At 37.0% G+C, this 23,095-nt stretch overlaps 1 protein-coding gene across 1 annotated transcript in view; it reads right to left on the minus strand.

Moving 5' to 3' along the window:
- The window catches only part of CEP170 (centrosomal protein 170), a 129,098-nt gene that overhangs the window by 88,553 nt on the left and 17,450 nt on the right, over positions 1-23,095 (minus strand). The window contains exon 2 of the mRNA XM_021682698.1: positions 2,083-2,228. Coding sequence (XP_021538373.1) covers positions 2,083-2,187 — 105 coding nt within the window. The 5' untranslated portion in view covers positions 2,188-2,228. The remainder of the gene's footprint in view (positions 1-2,082; positions 2,229-23,095) is intronic.

A 23,095-nucleotide genomic window follows, 5' to 3' on the forward strand; every position in this document is an offset into this window, starting at 1 on the left:
TCACTAGTTTGTATTAAGTTTTGAAATCTTTTTCAAGATTGTTTTACCATTTTTTTTTTTTATTTTGCCAGACTGTGCCAAACTTTTACTTTGCCAAACTTAGCCAAACTCTTCAGAAATAAAACATCTTTTACTATCAGCCTTTATTACGGGTCACATTTTCCTGCTTCTTTACGAGATGGGTACTTTTTTATTGTATACCAATATTTTATTTATATTGTAAATTTTGCCTTTTGGGGGTGTTGGATATTTCTGTATTCTTATAAATATTCTTGGACTTTGTTATGGGACATAGTTAAGTTACTTGAAGAGTATGACCCTTTTGGGTACTGCTTTTCAGATTCAGATGAGGGTAGAACTCAGTCTATGGTAAATTATTTCCCACTATTGAGGGGGTAGAGACCAATGCCTTGTGAATCATGAGGTTTTCCAGTCTGGCTGTTAAGACAGGCACCATTCCTGACCATGTTACTGCCCAGCACTGTCAACTCTAATTCTTTGGAGTGTTTTCTCCACATATATGTGCTGATCACACCCAACGGCATACTGGAGGATTAGCTCTGCAAAGTTCCTTCTCTGTGTACCTCTTTCCTCTCTGATACTGTGTCCTGTGAACTGGAACCCACTTTGGTCTCCCTGGACTCACAGCTTTCACCCACCACCTCACAAACTGTCAGACAACTTCCACCTGTCACACATAGTCCAGGAACAGATACCATATCAGTCATGTCTCTTACTATTCCTTATCTCCATGTAAGAAGAGACCTATCCTGCAAGCTCCTCAACAACCATTCCCACATTTCTTGGCTGGTTGATACAAATGCCACATAGAAAGCACCTCTTCCACTCTCTGATAATGAGCTCCTACTATCTGTGCCTAGGATAGGGTCCAGTTCCAAGAGGCCTTTATCCAAACCAAATCATTACTGCCTTTTTCTCAGTTGCCACTCTCAACACTCCCATCTCACTAAGAACTGCAGAAAATCTCTGTACTATTCTATTTCTCGCATTGAATTTGTTGAATTAAAGTGTCATTGTATATGTAACTTATTCGTATACTATACTTACTACATTCATATACTACACTCACATAGCTGAGGGTGGCTTTACTTTCACTGCCCCAGAACTATAAAATAAGTTCCCTAATTTTAAAGTAAACATGTGTAACAAACAGATGCAAATTTGATTTTTCTAGGGATAATGCAGGGTTTCTCAATCTCAGTACTATAAGATATTTGGGGCCAGATACTTCTTTGCTGTGTGTACAGGGTGGGGGGGGGAGAAAGGTGCTGTACACTGTAGGATGCTTAGCAGCACACTTGGCTTCTTGGCCTCTACCTACTAAATGTCAGTAGTGACCACCTCCAACCTCCCACCACTGTAACAGTCAGCTATTGCCAAATGTCCTTTGGGCAGGGGGAGACAGGATCGTTCCAGTTAAGAACCACTGGGCTAACAGAATAAACAGTTCTACTCTTAAGTATTTGTTTACCATTTTTAACACAAAAAAGGGGGAAGAGTAAGGGGGTAAGATTCTTTCTAAACTGCGAGGGATCTGTTAAAATAACTAAATTCTCAAAAATCTGGAGATCCATTTTTCTGCTAATTACCTTACTCAAACACATCTTAAAAGTATGCTTTAAAAGTAACTCCTTTATACATAATGCAGTAAATACCATCAATCTTTAATTATGCTCAAACTCCTGAAAGGTATCATACTGAACATCTCGAAAAGAAGCAGAGAAACTAATTTTGGTATCGCTGAAGCATCCATGACTAAAATTCAGTTTTACTTCATGCTATGCTAATTTTATGAATTATTTACAAGTCTTATTTTTAAAGTATATAATGTGAAACTTCTTACTTAAAATAAATTTCTCTACTCTGAGCTCTCATTTTTCAAAATTTATTTCCCAAGACTTAGAACGTATTTTTAGATGATTCAAGAGGGAGAAAATTAATTAAACTGGTAGCTAGAGTTAAAACAGGGAGAGCCAGAAAGTTGAACTCCAAAGGAGCAGAAGAATATTTTCTACCAGTTCAGGTTTTGAGTAGATACATCCAGAAGTTCGATGCGATTACCTGCAACATGAGCTCACAGTCATCTCTTCCAACAAAAATCATTTCTCGTGGCAGCCTGTGGCGAGTGCCTCCACTGCTCACCAAAAACCAGGATGTTAAGCTCATTTTCTGCTTAGCTTCTAAGTCTTTGGCAAAGCTACGTCATCCTGCAGAGATATTGAAGAAAAACATACATTCAGATATTTTTAGCTTTAGTATCTATTCACCAAACCCTTCATAAAGTAGGCCTAAGAATAGAACTGCACTCATCATCTACTCCTAGCTAAGTAAACAGACAATCCAGAGGTCCTCCGACACGACAGACTTACCAAATTCTCATTTGTAAAGTACACAGACTTCATTAAGAGTTCAATTAAAAAGGAAGACATTAAGCAATTAAGTAGTCAACTAATTCACATTTATCACACTTCTGAAGGGCTTTGAGCATAGCTTATAAAGGTCTATAATTCTCAAGTAAATGATCACATTATTATAATGTTAACCTGAGTAAATACTAGCAATATTATACAAATACATGACTTATAAATGATTTGAGGAAGACTAAGTTCAAATGAATATATTTGATATCTGATTAAGAACAATAAAAACCAAAGAAATTGCTTCTTTGTCAACCAAGTGCAGACCACTGAAACAACTTTCAAAAACCTGCAATTTCAATTTCTCTGTCATCATAGGTACTTCACTTTCTTCGTACATTTCTCTAGAGCAGCGATTCTTAGGCTTTTTGTTCTTAGGACCCATTTCACTCTTTTATTTATTCATTTTTTTAATTTATTTACTTGACAGAGAGAGAGAGCTCAAGCAGGGGGAGCAGCAGAGGGAGAGGGAGGAGCAGACTCAACGAGCAGGGAGCCCGACTCGGGACTCGATCCCAGGACCCCGGGATCATGACCTGAGCTGAAGGCAGATGCTTAACCAACTGAGCCACCCAGGTGCCCCCCCATTACACTCTTAAAAAAAGAACCCTGAAGAGCATTTTGTTTACATGGGCTATCTATATTAACATTTACCATAAAAAAGAAATGAAAACTGAGAAACTAGGATTTATTAATTCATTTAAAATAAACTAATATTTTATTGAAAAATATACTTCCCAAACAAAAATAATCAGTGCAAAGAATAGCACTATTTTACATTTTTAAAAATCTCTTTAATGTCTAGCTTAACTGAAGATTTCTGTATTTGCTCGGCATTCAATTTGTTGCCGTATATTGTTGAACGTGAAATACCTAAAGAAGGTCTGCCTTCATTCAAATAGAAAAGGGAAATTTATTTAAATTTTCAAACAACTGTAGATAGTTTGATACTACATCAAAACTTTGAAAGCTTCTTGAAATTCATTTACAATAAGAAATCTGAAACTTTTTATACTATGTTACATGAAAATCCATCTTCAACTTTGAAGGGATCTTGTAACATTATAAATTGGTCATTTGGAAAATACTGGTTCCCTGAGTAACACAGATCTTCCAAATGATGACATATTCATTATATTATGTAAAAACATCACAGTCGTTAATTTCATCACCCATCTCTTCAGAAAAGTCTTTAAGTATGAGGTAGTTGTGAGGATCATGGTGGCAGAATCAAGTTTTCTAAAATTCTAATTTTCTCTTGAAAGCTCAAACTTTATTGGCAAAAGAATACCACCAATTCTTTTCTTTGAGGTGACAGGCTTACACTGTTTGGCAAACACTCAAGTCTACAAAACCATAAATTTGTCTGTCAGTCACTGTGTCAAGTAACAAGGCGCTCTAGGAAACAAGTGGGTAGTGCAGTTCACAACTCAAAGATGACACCAATGCTTCTCCTTGAGACAACCATGGTATTTTGGTATACAACATAAATGCTTTATGTGTCCTTCCAATTACTTGTACAGAATATTAAAAAGATGGGACTCCCACTTTTACCACTTTATCAAGGACATTGTTAAATGAAACGGCTTTTTTTTCTTAACTGCAAGTGCATGGCAATTACTACTAGTATAGTTCAGCCTGGATCTATGCTTAGGGACCAGGAGCTTTACCCACCACTCTTTTTATATTGTCAATTCAAATCACAATACAATAAAAAACGCAAATAATGTTTTGATGTTATTATGAAAACAGTTTTGACCCCCTGACCTTTGAAGTGGTTTTGGAAACTCCCAGAGCCCTGTGGATTGAGCTTTGAGAACCACTGTGCTAGACAAGCTATGTCATTTAGAACATAAACCTTAGACAGACTGACAGATGAAGAATCTAACTCCTGGTTCTAACACTTTTTATTCTACATGACCTCGGGCAAGTTATTCATCTCCTGCCCCTTAGTTTATTTTTCTCTAAAATGGGGATAATGATAATATCTACTCAACAGTTTTTTCTTAGGAATCAAAAAACTACTACTTGTAAATATTTTTTTTCCATGAAATGGCACATTCTGTTACAATTTAATTAGAAGCAAACTATACTAAGTGAACTGAAACATTCTGCAGTAAGAACTATATCCATACATTAAAGCAAAATCCTATAAAATGTAAAATTTTATGTTAAGGTAAAAATCCTATATATTATAAACTTATCAACACATACAAGAAACAATGGGTTTCACCAAAACAGGCAAATAGTCTTCTGTAAAGCCAAAACAATCAAGTCTTACTCAACTCTCAGCTTATCAATTGATACGGTCAATTTATGTGGATTTTTCAATCTTTATCCACCTAACTCCATGTTGGAGATGTTAGTCTTTCATGTGTTTATTCTCTGTCAGATTGGCTTTTAGCATTTCATGTGTACATCCTGGCCAAGTCAACAGAGAATCAAAAAAATTTTATCCAAGAAAAACCCTCCAATCTAAATATGGCATATAAGTTGCATACTGCATTTGAAAACAAACAAAAGGACAATTTTAAAACATGATATTAATATGTAAGCCAATAGTTATGTATTTATTTAAAGGAACTAAAAAAAACAAAACTACAGTAAGACATGTTAAAAGGAAATGAAATTAGCCTAAACACAGTAAACTAAAACAGTAGAGTCAAACATGGGCAACGGGAACAATATAACATTTTCAAAATCAAAGAATTTTTATGTAAGCATTATTCATATGCTACAAAAACACTTCTAAGTATTTAGACAATATCAAACAGAATTATATTAATATGTAACCATAATTCTATAATATAAACATAGGACAGTAATTACAGTTGACCCTTGAACAACATGAGTTTGAACTGCATGGATCTGCTTATATATGGATTTTTTGATAAATACAGTATTGTAATTATATTTTCTCTTCCTTATAATTTTCTTAGTAACATTTTTCTTTTCTCTAGCTTAACTGTAAGAATACAACATATAATACATGTAACATAAAAATATGTTAACAGTTTATGTTATTGGAAAAGCTTCTGGTCAACAGTAGGCTGTTAGGAGTTACATTTTGGGGGAGTACAAAGTTATACAATGGATTTTCAACCATGCAGGGGCTGGCACTCCTAACCTCTGCATTGTTCAGGGGTCAGCTGCATGTAATTACATAAAATAATATGAAAATAGTGGCTTTTCAAATATTTTGTTTTGACTTACAATGACACTTAAAAGATAACTAAAAGAGTACATACTTTCTGAAAAACAAAAATAAAAACCGTAATCCTCAAGATGAGGGGTACTTATTTATTTATTGGAGGGGTGCAATGTCCTTGATTCCTCTTCTAGCTTCTCAACAATGAATGGGAATGAGATCTAACAAAAGAGCTGCTGCGTTTCGATTTTTACATAGGGCTCTCTCCTTATCTAAGACAGCTTTCTTACTAGTCCTTCAATTCCAATGATCTCTTTCTACTCCCTGAGTAATACTGACAACTCACACATGATAAAACTGAAACCTGGTTGACAGCTTCCTCAATGACCAAGACACGTTTCAGCTCAGGTTCCTCTAACGGGAGGGGGAAAAGAAGCCTTTGGGTTCGACAGTTGGACAGAACATGCCCAAGGTCTTGACCAGATGTGACAGCAGTTACATTTCCTTGTAGAGTTTCTGGATGAGCCAGGAAAACATGTGTTTTGGAGTAGACTTTCTGAATTAAAACCCTAGTCCCTCATGCTTTCTAAGTGACTCAAAACCCAAAACAACAAAAATAATGACAAAAATAACAACAAATTTTTCTGGATTTCAGATATCTTATCTGTACAAAGAAAAAGAAAAAAAAAAAAACAACCCAAAGGGAGAATATCTAAAGACAAAATGAGACACAGATATGGTATCTTATAATACCTGGCATATGGGATTATGTTCATTTCCTTTTCTCCCTCTCCTCCTAATCTTTTCTGCCAAATAATACCCTAAAGTCATAACTTGAGACTGCAACAGTACCAACCAAACAATCAACATTATTGAGTATCTTCTATGTCAATGTTGTAGAAGTATTCACTTAAAGGAATACTTTAGGACAAAAATTATGACAATATAATGTAGCTTATGGCTTACTCATAAAATTAAAAATACTATATAGTCTTTATTTCATACATATTTCAATTCTAGAAAAGTAAATTTAATGGATCAATGATTCAAATTCCTACAACACTTTCTCAAAGCATGACCAGATTTCATTGGGATCTAAGGTCTGAATAGTATACAGGATCACTGAGGTTTTTTTGAAGACTAGAGCCCAAGGCCTTCTTACATACTCAAATTCTACCACAAATTATAACCTTTGCCCTGTGACTCTGCAATTCTTCCAATTAGAGGTGGGGTATAATCTCCCACTCCATAACTCTGGGCTCTGCCTCATGACTTGTTTTGGCCAATAGGATGATGTTAGTAGATGTGATGCAAGTAGGATCAAAAACATGCTTGGGCAATTGGCTTTCCCTCCTGTACCTCTGCCATCACCAAAAAAAGAACATGCCCTGGCCAGCCTATTTGTTCAAGATGAATGAGAGACATGTGGAACAGACATGAAGCTAACATACAATTTGAAGTTGGGTGGTCAGTATATCATTTAACCCCCAGGTGAACAACACATATATGAGCAAAAAATAAAAACGACTGTTGTTCGAAGCCATTGAGAGATGTGGGCTGATTTGCTCCACTACTGACTATAATGCACATTGAGTATAATTTACTAAAACACAGTATCTTTTCATAAGTACATTCACAGTCCAATACGCTCACTTGAGTATCTTTAGAATTAATATACAAATGAAATTTTTGTTTTCACTCTTTTCCCAATTTACTCTTTTCTTGATGGTAACATTATTTGTATAATTAAACATAAGACTGCTATATATTACAGAACTAAAAATTACAGGTAAAGCTCTCAGCTTATTGTAACAAAGAACCAACAACTGGAAAACTCAGCAATGGAAGAAAATGCAAGCCCCCTTTTTTGGGGAGATGGGGGAGGTCAACATCTTTAGTTTACTTTTTTCCTCTCTGGAACAGTTCAGTTTACCACAGGAGACTCCTCCCATATTCCCCAATAATGCACATAAACACACTGCTGATATTGTAGGAGCTAAACCAAGAAGTGGTTTAGGGGGTTTCACTGTTGTATTTGCAGTTTCTACATATTAATCTCCTTGGTTAAGCAGAGCACTTCAACCCTGGTAAGCAATTCAATTCCTAAGCTACTTAGGAATATCACAAAAAATGGAGGAACAGGATGCTCCAGGAATCCATCCCTCCACCTAAATGACTACTGAACTCCTAAGAACTATCTGAAGTAACTATTTTGGGGCTCTGGTGTCTAGCCAAAGAGGCTGCTAAACTTCAGTACTTTGCATGGTAGCAGGTACCATTGCCATTCCCCATTCCAGAAGCTCCAAGAACTAGCCCACAGATAGCCTCTTGCATTTCTGGTGAGGCTCACTGGAGCCAGGATACATAATAAAGACCTACATATAAAGAGCAAGCAACAGGAAAACTCACTTGCAGGGGAAAAAAATGGATGGAAACCATCCCTGAGGAAGCCCAGACATTTTAATTATTAGTGAAAGATGTTAAATCAACTGTGTTACATGACAAATAACTAATGGGAATCAGCAAAATGATCTATGAGAAAGCCAAGAGCATAACAGGGAGACAGAAGTTACATAAAATGAAAAAGTCACTACAGAAATTCAACAGCAGATTTCACCAGGAAGAAGAAATGATCAACAAATCTGAAGATAAGACAATTGGAAGTATCCAGTGTGACAGAAAGAAAGAAAAAAAAATGCATTAACATAAACAGAGCCTGAGGGATCTGTAGGGTATCATCAAATGTAGTGACACATACATTAAAGGAGTCCCAGAAGGAGAAGAGACAGAGAAAGGGAAGAAATAATGGCAAAAAAACTTCCCAAATCTGAGGAAAGATATAGATATACACACCCAAGAATTTCAACAAACTCCAAGCAGAATAAATTCATACATATTCACACTCTGCCATATTATACTCAAAACTGAAAGAAAAAGACAATTTTGAAAACATAAAGAGAAGACACTTGTCATGGACAAGGGGACTAATAAGATTAACAGCTGATTTCTCCTCATAAACCATGGAAGCAATAAAGCAGCAGGATGGCATATTTATAAAGTCTGGGGGGTAAAAACTGTCAACCAAGAATTCTGTATCTGATAAAACTATCTTTTAAGAATAAATCACAATTGGGGCAACTGGGTGGCTCAGTTGGTTAAGCGACTGCCTTTGGCTCAGGTCATGATCCCAGGGCCCTGGGATCCAGCCCCGCATCAGGCTCCCTGCTGGACAGGGGGCCTGCTTCTCCCTCTCCCTCTGCCACTCCCACTGCTTGTGCTTTCCTGCTCTCTCTCTGTCAAATAAATAAAATCTTTAAAAAAAAAAAAAAAAGAATGAATCACAATTAAGACACTTCCAGTTAAACAAAAGCTGATGGTAGTTCATTACCAGCAGACTGGCCTACAAGAAATGCAAAAGAGAGACTTTCAGGCTGAAATGAAAAGACACTAGACAGTAACCAGAAACCATGAGAAAAATTAAAGATAACACAGGTAAAGTAACTATATAGGTAAATATAAATCTAGGATGACTGCACTTTTTTAAAAAAAAGGATTTTATTTATTTGAGAAAGAGAGCACAAGCAAGGCGGAGCTGCAGAGGGAAAGGAAGAAACAGGCTCCCTGCTCATGTGGGGCTTGATTTCAGGATCGCGGGATCATGACTTGAGTCAAAGGCAGACACCTAACCAACTGAGCCACCCAGTTGCCCCAGGATGATTGTACTTTCAATACGATTTGTAACTTTTCTCTTTTTCCAATATGATTTAATAGGCAAATACATAAAACAATTATAAAGCTATGTCAATAGGAATACAATATATAAAAATGTAATCGGTGACAAATATAAAAACGGAGGGATGGAGATGTAGATTCCTGTATATTCTTGCATTGTATCTTGAATTGTATATTCTTGAGATTAAGTTGGTATTACTGAAATTAAGTTATTATATTTTTAAGATGTTATTTGTAATCCTCAAGGTAACCACCAAGAAAATAACTAAATAAATATGTAGAAAAGGAAAGAAGTGAATTAAAATGGCACATTAGCCAAAAAATCAACTAAATATAAAAAACATTCAGTAGTGGAGAAATTGAGGAACAACAAAAAACCATATAGAATGCAAAATATAAACAGGTAAGTGACAAATTAATCCTTCAGAAATCACATTAAATGTAAAGTATTAAACTCTCCTATAAAAAGGCAGAAAAAGACAGATCACATAAAATAACAGGATCTGTTGGGGTGCCTGGGCGGCATAGTCAGTTGGTGTCTGACTTTTGGTTTCGGTTCAGGTCATGATCTCAGGGTCATGAAGCTGAGCTCCCAGCTGGGCTCTGCACTCAGTGGGGAGTCTGCTTGAGATTCTATCTCTTCCCTCTGCAACCCCCCCCCTCCCGGCCCCGGCTTACACACTCTCTCTCTAAAATAAATGAATCTTTTTTTTTTAAATTTTATTTTATTACATTATGTTAATCACCATACATCATTAATTTTTTTTTAAAGATTTTATTTATTTATTTGACAGAGAGAGACACAGCGAGAGAGGGAACACAAGCAGGGGGGTGGGAGAGGCAGAAGCAGGCTTCCCATGGAGCAGGGAGCCCGATGCGGGGCTCGATCCCAGGACCCTGGGATCATAACCTGAGCCGAAGGCAGACGCTTAACGACTGAGCCACCCAGGTGCCCCACATCATTAATTTTTTTTTTTTTAAAGATTTTATTTATTTATTTGAGAGAGAGCACATGAGAGGGGGGAGGACCAGAGGGAGAAGCAGACTCCCTGCCGAGCAGGGAGCCCGATGCGGGACTCGATCCAGGGACTCCAGGATCATGACCTGAGCCGAAGGCAGTCGCTTAACCAACTGAGCCACCCAGGCGCCCCAACACATCATTAATTTTTGATGTAGTGTTCCATGATTCATTGTTTGCATATAACACCCAGTGCTCCATTCAATACGTACCCTCCTCTTTAATACCCATCACCAGGCTAACCCCTCCCCCCACCCCCCCTGCCAGAACCCTTAGTTTGTTTCTCAGAGTCCATAGTCTCTCATGGTTTGTCTTCCCCTCTGATTTCCCCCCCCCTTCATTTTTCCCTTCCTACTATCTTTTTTTTTAACATATAATGTATTATTTGTTTCAGAGGTACAGAATCTTAAAAGAAAAAAAACTAGGATCTGTCTATATACTGTCTACAAGAGGTTCTGTAGATATAAGGACACAAAGAAGTTAAAAGGTTTAAAAAGACATTCCATGCAAATAGTAACCCCTCAAAAGTGGAATGGCTATATTAGTGTCAGAAAAAAATAGACTTTAAATCAAAGAAAGATTACAAGAGACAAAAGAGGACATTATATATTGATAAAAGCTTCAATATAGCAAGACATAAAAAATGTAAACATATGTAGCTAACAACAGAGCCCCAAAAGATGTGAAGCAAAAATGAACAGAATTTTAAAAAATAGACAGGCCACCTGGGTGGCTCAGATGGTTAAGCGACTGCCTTCGGCTCAGGTCATGATCCTAGGGTCCTGGGATCGAGTCCCGCATTGGGCTCCCTGCTAGGCAGGGAGCCTGCTTCTCCCTCTGCCTCTGTTTCTCTCTCTCTCTGACTCTCATGAATAAATAAATAAAATATTAAAAAAAATAGTTAAAAAATAATAGTAAGAAACCTTAATACCCGACTTTCAACAATGAAACAAAAACAACTAAACAGAAGATCAATAAATAAGGACTTGACAACACTATAACCAATATACCTAACAGACATACATAAAATGCTCAATTCAACTACAGTAGAATCACACTCTTTTCAAACGCACAAAGCACATTCTCTAGGATAGCCCATTATGTTACGCGTGAAATAAAACTTAATAAATTTTAAAAGAGCAAAAAGTGCAAAACAGCTTTTCCATTCACAATGGAAGGAAATTAGAAATCAATTAACAATGAAAACAGGAATATTCTCAATAGGTGGAATTTAAACAACACATTCTACACAACCAATGGGTAAAAGAAGCAATCGTAAGAGAATGAAAAAATCCATTGAGAGATGTGAAGACAAGAACACAACATACCAAAACTTACAGGATAGAGCAAAAGCAGTGCTAAGAGGAAAATTTACAGTCCTGAATGTATATACTAAAAAAGAAATATCTCAGGCTAATCCCCTGTTATTGTTAATAACCTGCTATTCTTAATACCTTAAGGAATGAGAAAAGAGTAAACTAGACACAAAAGCTGAAAAAAGAAAAGAATAAAGAATAAAGATAAAATAAGAGCATAAAAAAACAAGAAAAAAATCAATACACACAAGCTGAAAAAAGAAAATAGTAAAGAATAAAGATAAAATAAGACCATAAAAAAACAAGAAAAAAATCAATAAAAAACAAAAGTTGTTTCTTTGAAAGAGCACCAAATGAAAAGTCGTTAGCTAGACTGACTAAACAGAAGACTCAAATCACTAAAATAAAAAAGGTGACATTACTGATTTTAGAGAAATGAAAAAGGATTTTAAGAGAGTATTATAAACTAGTGTAAGCTAAAAAACTGCATAACCTAAATGAAACCGAAAAATTCTTAGAAACACACAACCAAAACAAATTAAATCATGAAGACACAGAAAAACAGAATAGATTTATAGTAAGGAGACTGAATCTAATCAAAACATTCCAACAAAGAACAGTCAAAGAACAGTCAAGGACCAGATGTCTTCACTGTTGAATTGTATCTAACATTTAAAAAGGAATTAACACCAATCTTTGTCAAAGTCTTCCAAAAACTTGAAAAGGAAGAAAGATATCCTAATTCATTCTATGAAATCAACATTACCTGATACCATAGACATAAAAACTACCAAAAAATCAGACTTAAATTATCTTATATTGATGCAACAATCTTTAACAAAATACTAGCAAATTCCATTCAGTAGCATATTAAAAGGAATATATACAACAGCCATGTGGAACTTATTCCTGGAATAAAAGGATTGTTCAACATAGGAAAATCAATGTGACAGGCCATATTAATGAATGAAGAAAAAAATGAATGAAGAATGAAGAAAAAGAAGAAGGAAGAAAAAAAACACATGTTCATCTCAGCTGGTGCACAAAAAAGCATTTGACAAAATTCAAAACCCTTTTCTGATTTAAAAAAAAAAAGCACCTAATAAACTAGGAATAAAAGGGAACATGATAAAGGTCAAATATGAAAGTCCCATGGCTAATATCAGACTCAACAATGAGAGACGGAACTGGGAAACCTGCACCCCTAAAATCAGGAACAAGACAAGAATGTCTGCTTCCATCATTTCTATTCTATATGGTACTGGAAATCCTAGCCATAGTAATAAGAGAAATTAAAGGTATCAAAATTGGAATGAAAGAAGTAAAATCATCTTTCATTGGGATGAAAGAAGTAAAATCACCTTTCTCCAAAGATGACATGATCTTATATGTAAAAAACTTATACAAAAAAAAAAAAAAAGACCCCGATAACTATTTACAGCAAGAAAGGAATCAGAAAAATTGCAGGATATAAAATCCAGTCAAAAATCACTTGCACTTCTACTTATTATCAATGAACAATCTGAAAAGGAAATTTTTTTACAATCCATTTATAACAGCAGCAATAATAACAAAAACTTAGGATTAAATATAACTGAGATGGCTCAGGACTCATACACTGAAAAATATAAAACATTGCTGAAAGAAATTTTAGAAGACCCACATAAATGAAAAGACACTGTGTTGTCAAGAACTTGAAGATGTAACATTGTTAAGATGACAAGACTAGGGGTGCGTGGGTGGCTCAATCGTTAAGCGTCTGCCTTCAGCTCAGGTCATGATCTCAGGGTCCTGGGATCGAGCCCCGCATCAGGCTCCCTGCTCAGTGGGAAGCCTGCTTCTCCCTCTCCCTCTCCCCGTTTGTGTTCCTGCTCTCACTGTCTCTCTGTCAAATAAATAAAATCTTAAAAAAAAAAAAAAATGACAAGACTACCCAATGCAAACTACAGATTTGATGCAATCCTTATCAAAATCTCAAGAGCACTACTTGAAGAAATAGAGAAATCCATCCTAAAATTCATATGGAATCTCAAGGGACCCTGAAGAGCCAAAACAACCATGAAAAAGCAAAGCAAAGTTGAAATGCTCACAATGTTTCCTGATTTCAAAACTTCCTACAAAGCTACAGTAATTAGAACATTGCCACAAAGACAGATATATACACCAATGGAACACAACAGAGAGCCCCGGAATAAACCATCACATATATGGACTACTGATTTTCAACAAGGCTGACAATACCACTTATTGGGGAAAAGTCTGTCTTTTTAACAAATAGTCCTGGGAAAACTGGATATTCACATGCAAAACAATGAAGTTGGCCTCTTACCTGACCACATGCAAAAGTTAACTCAAAATGGATCAAAGACCTAAACATAAGAGCTAAAACTTTATAAAATTCTAACAAGAAAAAGGGGGGGGGGTTTGCATGACCCTTTTATTTGGTAATGGTTTCTTACAGATGACACCAAAGCACAAGGAACAAAAGAAAAAACAGATAAATCGAACTTTGTAAAAATGTACAACTTTTGTGCATCAATGGACACTATCAAAACAGTGAAAGGAATGGAAGAAAATATTTGAGAATCGTTTTTCTGAAAAGGGATTAATATCCAGAGTATTAATCATTAGAAAAATACAAATCAAACCACAATGACACATACCATTTCACACCCATTAGATATGTGATCTATTTTCAAAAAATGAAAACAAGTGTTGATGAGGATGTGGAGAAACTGGAACACTTGTGCATTGCTGGCGGGGATATAACAAAGTGCAGCTGCTGTAAGTTTCTCAAAAAGCCAAACAGAGAGGCGCGTGCGTGGTTCAGTTAGTTAAGCGTCCCACTCTTGATTTCGGCTCAGGTCATGGTATCAGGGTCGTGGGATGGAGCCCTCATCTGTCTCCCCACTCAGCATGGAGTCTGCTTGTTCCTCTCCCTCTGCCCCTCCCCCCTCCCTGCTTAGCAGGGAGTTGGCTTTTCCCTCTCTCTGCCTCTCTCCCCACTCACGCTCTCTCTTACTTTCTGCACTGACTTGTAAGGATACTACTCTTACTTTACAAATCCAAAAGCCTATTAATGAAAAATATACAATATTCCCTGCCTCATTTAAAATGATTAACAAGAAAACTAAAACGCAACTCAAAACTCTTCCATTTCCCATACCAGCAATCCTCACTGACTTTTCTAACACTGTAACAACTTAATTTTAAAAGCCTACAGCCTTAGAAATGCAGACTAGACTTGATACAAAATTATATTAGTCTCTATCTTCTGTGCTTAATTTTAGCACTTAAGAAATCTCAGAACATGACAATGTACAAAACAGATGCCTTTCTGTAAATCTATTCCCATGGCAGAGTAAACCAATCTTTTTTTTCCGTAGCCCAACAATAATTTTTCAAACATCTCTCATACTATAATTTAAACTGTAATTTATAGCATTAATGATGCTGCACTATTATGTGTCTAGTTGGTGACCTCTTTGAAAGCAAGAAAAACCTATCCTCTTCCATCCCCAGTTCTTTCAGTAAATTTATTGAGAAACCTACCAAATCTGAACACTCTGGGCAGACAGGGTGTACAAAGACAAAACAAAAAAAGCTTCCCACAAGGAACTTAGTCCTTGGGCAATGCTGGTCAGTAGATGCCACAACAGAGATAAACCTAAAGTGATACCTGAACAAACAGGAGGTTGTCATTACGCCAGCCCGGGACGGTGACACTGGGGGTAGTATCCTTACAAGTCAGTGCAGAGCTGAACTACAGAGATATTTATCTCTGTATCCCCAGAGCCTAATGCAGTGTTTCACCTTTAGTGAGTGTCTGACAAGCTATTTTTAGTGAATGAATGAGTAGTTCTGGAGCTGTGGCAAATCCTGAAATGGATAATCTGGAAATCTCCAGGGACAGAAGGTGAGAAATGTATCATTTCACCTTTGATACAATTAAAGCCCTTAAATTCTGGTTTCCACCCCTGCCTTCAGTTGTCTCCCCCATATTCTTCATCTCCTTGTCATATAGTTTTCAACAGCTACCTGACAAATGTTTAAAGCTCTGACCTTTGAAGGTCAGAGGGAAGTAAACACTGACCCAGAATCACAGTCCAGTTTCTATGTTCCCGATAGCTATAACTGGCTTTAAAAATGGCCTTTCCTGGGCACCTGGGTGGCTCAGTCGTTAAGCGCCTGCCTTCGGCTCAGGTCATGATCCCAGGGTCCTGAGATCGAGTCCCACATTGGGCTCCCTGCTCGGCGGGAAGTCTGCTTCTCCCTCTCCCACTCCCACTCCCCCTGCTTGTGTTCCTGCTCTTGCTATCTCTCTCTCTGTCAAATAAATAAATAAAATCTTTAAAAAAAAAAAATGGCCTTTCCTGTTAGATCTTAGCTCCTTTCAGAATTGAATGTACTAAAAGTTAATATTTAAGGTTTAAACTAAAAAACAAAACAAAAACTGCAGATGTTCAGCAGAGCACACAGCTTCAACTACATTTATAAATTTCAACCTTACATATATTTTACTGGTTTTGTTTATTTATATTAAAAAAAAACATTGCTTCCAGGGCCCCTGGGTGGCTCAGTCGTTAAGAATCTGCCTTCGGCTCAGGTCATGATCCCGGGGTCCTGGGATCAAGCCCCGCATTGGGCTCCCCGCTCCGTGGGAAGCCTACTTCTCCCTCTCTCACTCCTCCTGCTTGTGTTCCCTCTCTCACTGTGTCTCTCTGTCAAATAAATAAAAAATCTTTAAAAAAAAAAACCAAAAAACATTGCTTCCAGTCACTTATAATTAAAAGGACTAATGGCAAGAATCTAAGTGATATTAATTACTAGAATGCTATGAGATAGACAACAGTGTACTCGATATGTAGTAACACTACAACAAAACTATGAAATAACGGATAACATAACCAACAGCAAAGACCAGTTTACCTCACATTATTAGGTTTGAGGAAGAAAAACTATTCTATAAATGATCGTCAGTGTGTGCAATTACTTGAGCTCAAACACATGTTAAGGGCAGTATATCCTTATGCTTCTGGCAATCAGCTGGCTGATTCATCACCAGATGGCTTTACAGAGAATGAACCTCCTCCTATCCCACAAGTCCTGCTATGCACAGTAAGAAATAACTGGTGTAGCATTAGGACTACCAATCTACACAGCTAAAAATGCTCTCCTCTAATGTATGCAATTCTTATTTTAATAAAATATTATCTATTGATGAATCCAAGTGACAACATGTCTTCTGGGACCAGGAGGCATGAAAGGGTGAAAATGATCTTCATGGGCTTGGCCCAATACCTATCTACCGCTGTTTCCTGAATGAATCAATAACAGTAGTAGGAAAAAGAAAATGTGATTTTCATAACAAACTAAATGAAAACTTAAAGGGAAAAAGTGATAAATTTCACTTCCTGAAATTGTTGTTTAAACCAGCAGTAAAACTACCCAAAGTATACAAAAATACTGATTCGAAGGGATACATGCACTTCAATGTTTATAGCAGCATTATCAACAATAGCCAAATTATGGAAGCAGCCCAAGTGTCCATTGACTGATGAATAGATAAAGGAGATGTGGTGAGTACACACATTCATACATACACACACATATATACATATCTACATATATACACATATTATACACACACACACAAAATGGAATATTAACTCAGCCATCAAAAAAATGAAATCTTGACATTTGCAGTGACATGGATGGAGCTAGAGAATATTATGCTAAATGAAGTAAGTCAGAGAAAGACAAACACCATATGATTTCACACATAAGAGGAATTTAAGAAACAAAACAGATGAACGTGGGGTGGGGGAGAGGCAAACCAGGAAACAGATTCTTTTTTTAAAAAAATTTTATTGTTATGTTAATCACCATATATTACATCATTAGTTTTTGATGTAGTGTTCCATGATTCATTGTTCGTGTATAACACCCAGTGCTCCATGCAAAATGTACCCTCTTCAATACCCATCACCAAGCTAACCCAGCCTCCCACCCCCCTCCACTCTAGAACCCTCAGTTTGTTTTTCAGAGTCCACCGTCTCTCATGGTTCATCTCCCCCTCTGGTTTCCCCCCCTTCATTCTTCCCCTCCTGCTTTTTTTTTTTTTTTAACATATATTGTATTATTTGTTTCAGAGGTACAGATCTGTGATTCAATAGTCTTGCACAATTCACAGCGCTCACCATAGCACATACCCTCCCCAATGTCTATCACCCAGCCACCCCCTCCCTCCCCCCCCCCCCCCCCCCAGTAACCCCCAGTTTCTTTTCTTTTCTTTTTTTTTTTTTTAAGATTTTATTTATTTATTCATAAGAGACAGAGAGAGAGAGAGAGGCAGGCTCCCCGCTGAGCAGGGAGCCCGATGCAGGACTCGATCCCAGGACCCTGGGATCATGACCTGAGCCGAAGGCAGATGCTTAACCATCTGAGCCACCCAGGCACCCCTCAGTTTCTTTTCTGAGATTATGAATTCCTCATATCGATGAGGTCATATGATACGTCTTTCTCTGATTGACTTATTTCACTCAGCATAACACCCTCCAGTTCCATCCACATCGTTGCAAATGGCAAGATCTCATTCCTTTTGATGGCTGCATAATATTCCATTGTGTATATATACCACTTCTTCTTTATCCATTCATCTGTTGATGGACATCTAGGCTCTTTCCACAGTTTGGCTATTGTGGACACTGCTGCTATAAACATTGGGGTGCATGTACCCCTTCGTATCCCTACATTTGTATCTTTGGGCTAAATACCCAGTAGTGCAATTGCTGGATCATATGGTGGCTCTATTTTCAACTTTCTGAGGAACCTCCATACTGTTTTCCAGAGTGGCTGCACCAGCTTGCATTCCCACCAACCGTGTAGGAGGGTTCCCCTTTCTCCACATCCCCACCAACATCTGTCGTTTCCTGACTTGTTCATTTTTGCCATTCTGACTGGTGTGAGGTGGTATCTCATTGAGGTTTTGATTTGGATTTCCCTGATGCCAAGCGATGTTGAGCACTTTTTCACGTGTCTGTTGGCCATTTGGATGTCGTCTTTGGAAAAATGTCTGTTCATGTCTTCTGCCTATTTCTTGATTGGATTCTTTGTTCTTTGGGTGTTGTGTTTAAGAAGTTCTTTATAGATTTTGGATATTAGCCCTTTATCTGACATGTCATTTGTAAATATCTTCTTCCATTCTGTCGGTTGTCTTTTGGTTTTGTTGACTATTTCTTTTGCTATGCAAAAGCTTTTGATCTTGATGAAGTCCCAATAGTTCATTTTTGCCCTTGCTTCCCTTGTCTTTGGCAATGTTTCTAGGAAGAAGTGGCTGCAGCTGAGGTCGAAGAGGTTGTTGCCTGTGTTCTCCTTTAGGATTTTGATGGACTCCTGTCTCACATTGAGGTCTTTCAACCATTTTGAGTCTATTTTTGTGTGTGGTGTAAGGAAATGGTCCAGTTTCATTCTTCTGCATGTGGCTGTCCAATTTTCCCAACACCATTTGTTGAAGAGACTGTCTTTTTTTCCATTGGACATTCTTTCCTGCTTTGTTGAAGATTAGTTGACCATAGAGTTGAGGGTCCATTTCTGGGCTCTCTATTCTGATCCATTGATCTATGTGTCTGTTTTTGTGCCAGTACCATACTGTCTTGATGATGACAGCTTTGTAATAGAGCTGGAAGTCCGGAATTCTGATGCCACCAGCTTTGCTTTTCTTTCTCAACATTCCTCTGGCTATTCAGGGTCTTTTCTGGTTCCATACAAATTTTAGGATTATTTGTTCCATTTCTTTGAAAAAAGTGGACAGTATTTTGATGGGGATTGCACTGAATATGTAGATTGCTCTAGGTAGCATTGACATCGTCACAATATTTGTTCTTCCAATCCATGAGCATGGAACGTTTTTCCATTTCTTTGTGTCTTCCTCCATTTCTTTCATGAGTATTTTACAGTTTTCTGAGTACAGATCCTTTGCCTCTTTGGTTAGATTTATTCCTAGGTATCTTATGGTTTTGGGTGCAATTGTAAATGGGATCGATTCCTTAATTTGTCTTTCTTCTGTCTTGTTGTTGGTGTATAGGAATGCCACTGATTTCTGTGCATTGATTTTATATCCTGCCACTTTACCGAATTCCTGTATGAGTTCTAGCAGTTTTGGCGTGGAGTCTTTGGGGTTTTCCACATAAAGTATCATATCATCTGCAAAGAGTGAGAGTTTGACTTCTTCCTTGCCGATTTGGATGCCTTTTATTTCTTTTTGTTGTCTGATTGCTGTGGCTAGGACTTCTAATAATATGTTGAATAGCAGTGGTGATAGTGGACATCCCTGCCGCATTCCTGACCTTAGGGGGAAAGCTCTCAGTTTTCCCCGTTGAGAATGATATTCGCTGTGGGTTTTTCATAGATGGCTTTTCTGATATTGAGGTATGTATCCTCTATCCCTATACTCTGAAGAGTTTTGATCAAGAAAGGATGCTGTACTTTGTCAAATGCTTTTTCTGCATCTATTGAGAGGATATGATTCTTGGTCTTTCTTTTGTTAATGTATTGTATCACGTTGATTGATTTGCGGATGTTGAACCAACCTTGCAGCCCAGGGATAAATCCCATTTGGTTGTGGTGAATAATCCTTTTAATGTACTGTTGTATCCTATTAGCTAGTATTTTGGTGAGAATTTTTGCACAGGCAACAGATTCTTAACTATGGAGAGCAAACTGAGAGTTACTGGAGGGAGGTGCGTGGGGGGATGGGTTAGATGGGTGATGAGCATTAAGGAAGGCACTTGTGATGAGCACTCAGTGTTGTATGTAAGTGATGAATCCCTAAATTCTACACCTGAAACTAATTATTACACTGTATGTTCACTAAATGGAATTTAAAAGCTTGGAAAGAAAAAAACAACAGTACAGCTTATTCATTAAAGTGAACTAAACTGCTGCATCACCTGCCATACAGGCTTTCAGAACTTGTACCATGCCTTTGAAAAAAAAATTTAATTTTTTTTTTTAAGATTTTATTTATTTATTTGACAGAGAGAGAGAGAGCGAGCAAGAGAGTGCAGGCAGGGGGAGCTGCAGAGGGAGAAGGAGAAGCAGACTCCCTGCTGAGCAGGGAGCCTGATGTGAGGCTCGATCCCAGGACCCTGGGATCAAGACCTGAGCTGAAGGCAGAGGCTTAACAGACTGAGCCACCCAGGTGCCCCTCCCCCAAAATTTTTAATTAAGATTTTATTTGTTTAAAGGAGTTTAAGGCTCACAGCACAATTCAGGGAGAAGGTACAGAGATTTCCCAATACCCCATCCCTTACACAGGCACAGCCTCCCTCAGTGTCAACATCCCTGACCATAGTGATGTATTTTTTACAACTGAGGAACTTACACCGACACATCATTATCATCCCAAGTCCACAGTTTACATTATGGCTCACTCTTGGTGTGGTACCTTCTATGGGTCTAGATAAATGTAAGATGACATGTATCCATCACTAAGGTATCACAGAGTTATTTTCACTGCCCTAAAAATCCTGTGCTTTGCATATTCACTGCTCAACTGCAACCCCTGAACTTTTTATTGTCACCAGTTTTGCCTTTCTCAGATTGTCATATAATTAGAATCATATAGTTCGTATGTAGCCTTTTCAAATTGGCTTCTTTCCCTTACTAATATACATCCTGGGTTCCTCCATGTCTTTTCTTGACTTCATAGCTTGTTTCTTTTTAGTGCCAAATTCCATTGTCTGGATCTACCACAGTTCATGTATCCATCCACTTGCTGAAAGGCATCTTGGTTGCTTCCAAGTTTCAGCAATTAGAAATCAAGCTGCTATTAATACCGTATTTTTTTAGTCCATCATACCAAGTACCCAAAAGATAACTGAAGAAATTTTTAAAAAATGTCTAAATTCAAAATTCTTATTTCACATTTTCCCCCTACTAAAATCCCTGTGGAAAATATTCTTAATATTAAAGCCTCTGCCTTTTGAAAAAAAAAAAAAAAATGAGGGTTGCATTTCAGCTAAAGACTTGGGATCAAATAAGGTATAGATATGATTGATCATATGTTATAAAAGCAAATAGACATAATTATCTGTAATCTTTTCTTTATAATAGGTAGCATTTACTGACCATGTACCATATATCATTCTAAGAACTTCTTTCATATACTTATGCTCACAAAATTGATTTTAACTACAAAAATTATGTAAGTTCTAGAAAATGGACATAAACATTATGCACCAATTATACATGAGGGTCCCATTTTATAGAGCACTTTAAGATGAATTACTCTATTTTTTTTTATTCACAAGTATTTAAGTACTAAGCACTATAGGTAAGAGGGAGAGAGTGATGATCAAGATAGAAAAAGTTCCTTATCCCATAGAAGCAAAAATAGACAAAGAGCTAAGTAAATGAATTAAGACAACTTTAATGACAATGAGAAGGCAGGAACATGAAAAGACAAAGAGAACAGCATAATGCAACAGTTTTAGGGTGTTGGTGTTTAGGCTGCTGGGTGTTCTGGGGAAACCTCTCTGAGAAAGTGACATACGTTTAAAACATATTCAAAAATTCAGCTCTGCTGTATAATTAACTTGACCTGGGACAGATAATGAAAAATATACTCTTGGGAAAAATTTTCCTTTAAAGCCCCATGTGAAATGTACAGTTAATCCAAAACAATAAATCCACAGCTCTGCTTTTTTTGGATACTTACCAAGATGCTTGTTACATGCTCATGTGAACAAACTCGGTACTGGGAAAATTTTTGTTTTCATATACTCCTGATTATTTTGAAATGAGTTCTTTAAATTTTACCTTTATTATCTGCCATATACATTGTTAATTAAATGTTTTTTAAAAACAAAGCAAATATTGAGAAAAAAAGTATTGAGACAAAATGTAATTTACAACTTCCACCTAAAATGGCATTATTAGTGTGAAAATTTTTTTCACAAAAAATAAATGAAGATGACATTCCAATATCAATGGCCATATATTCTATATCTGAGTTCATTACATATTTTCAAAAGAAGACTTAGCTTGGATAGGAAAAGCCAGTGATTTAATAAGACATTTCTTCATAAAAATCATTTTATAAAGTGCTTAAAGAAAATGCTTGAGAAAACAAGTTATATATTTCCATAAATTATCTAGGCATTAAAAATCCCTGCCAAGTTTTCTTTGCCAATTTATGAAGAATGTAAAGTCTGACTTGCTTTCTTTTGTAGAACTGCACAACTTTGTTAAAACACATCTGTTGTTTTACAAGAAATCAATTAAGACTTAGATTCAGGGGTGCCTGGGTGGCTAGGTCAGTTAAGCCTTTGGCTCAGGTCATGATCTCAGGGTCCTGGGATTGAGTCCTGGGTCAGGCTCTCTGCTCATTGGGGAGTCTGCTTCTCCCTCTCCCTCTACCTGACTCCCTCTCTCTCTATGT

This window comes from Neomonachus schauinslandi, chromosome 6 (genome assembly GCF_002201575.2).
Source record: "Neomonachus schauinslandi chromosome 6, ASM220157v2, whole genome shotgun sequence".
In the NCBI taxonomy this organism is placed as follows: domain Eukaryota; kingdom Metazoa; phylum Chordata; class Mammalia; order Carnivora; family Phocidae; genus Neomonachus; species Neomonachus schauinslandi.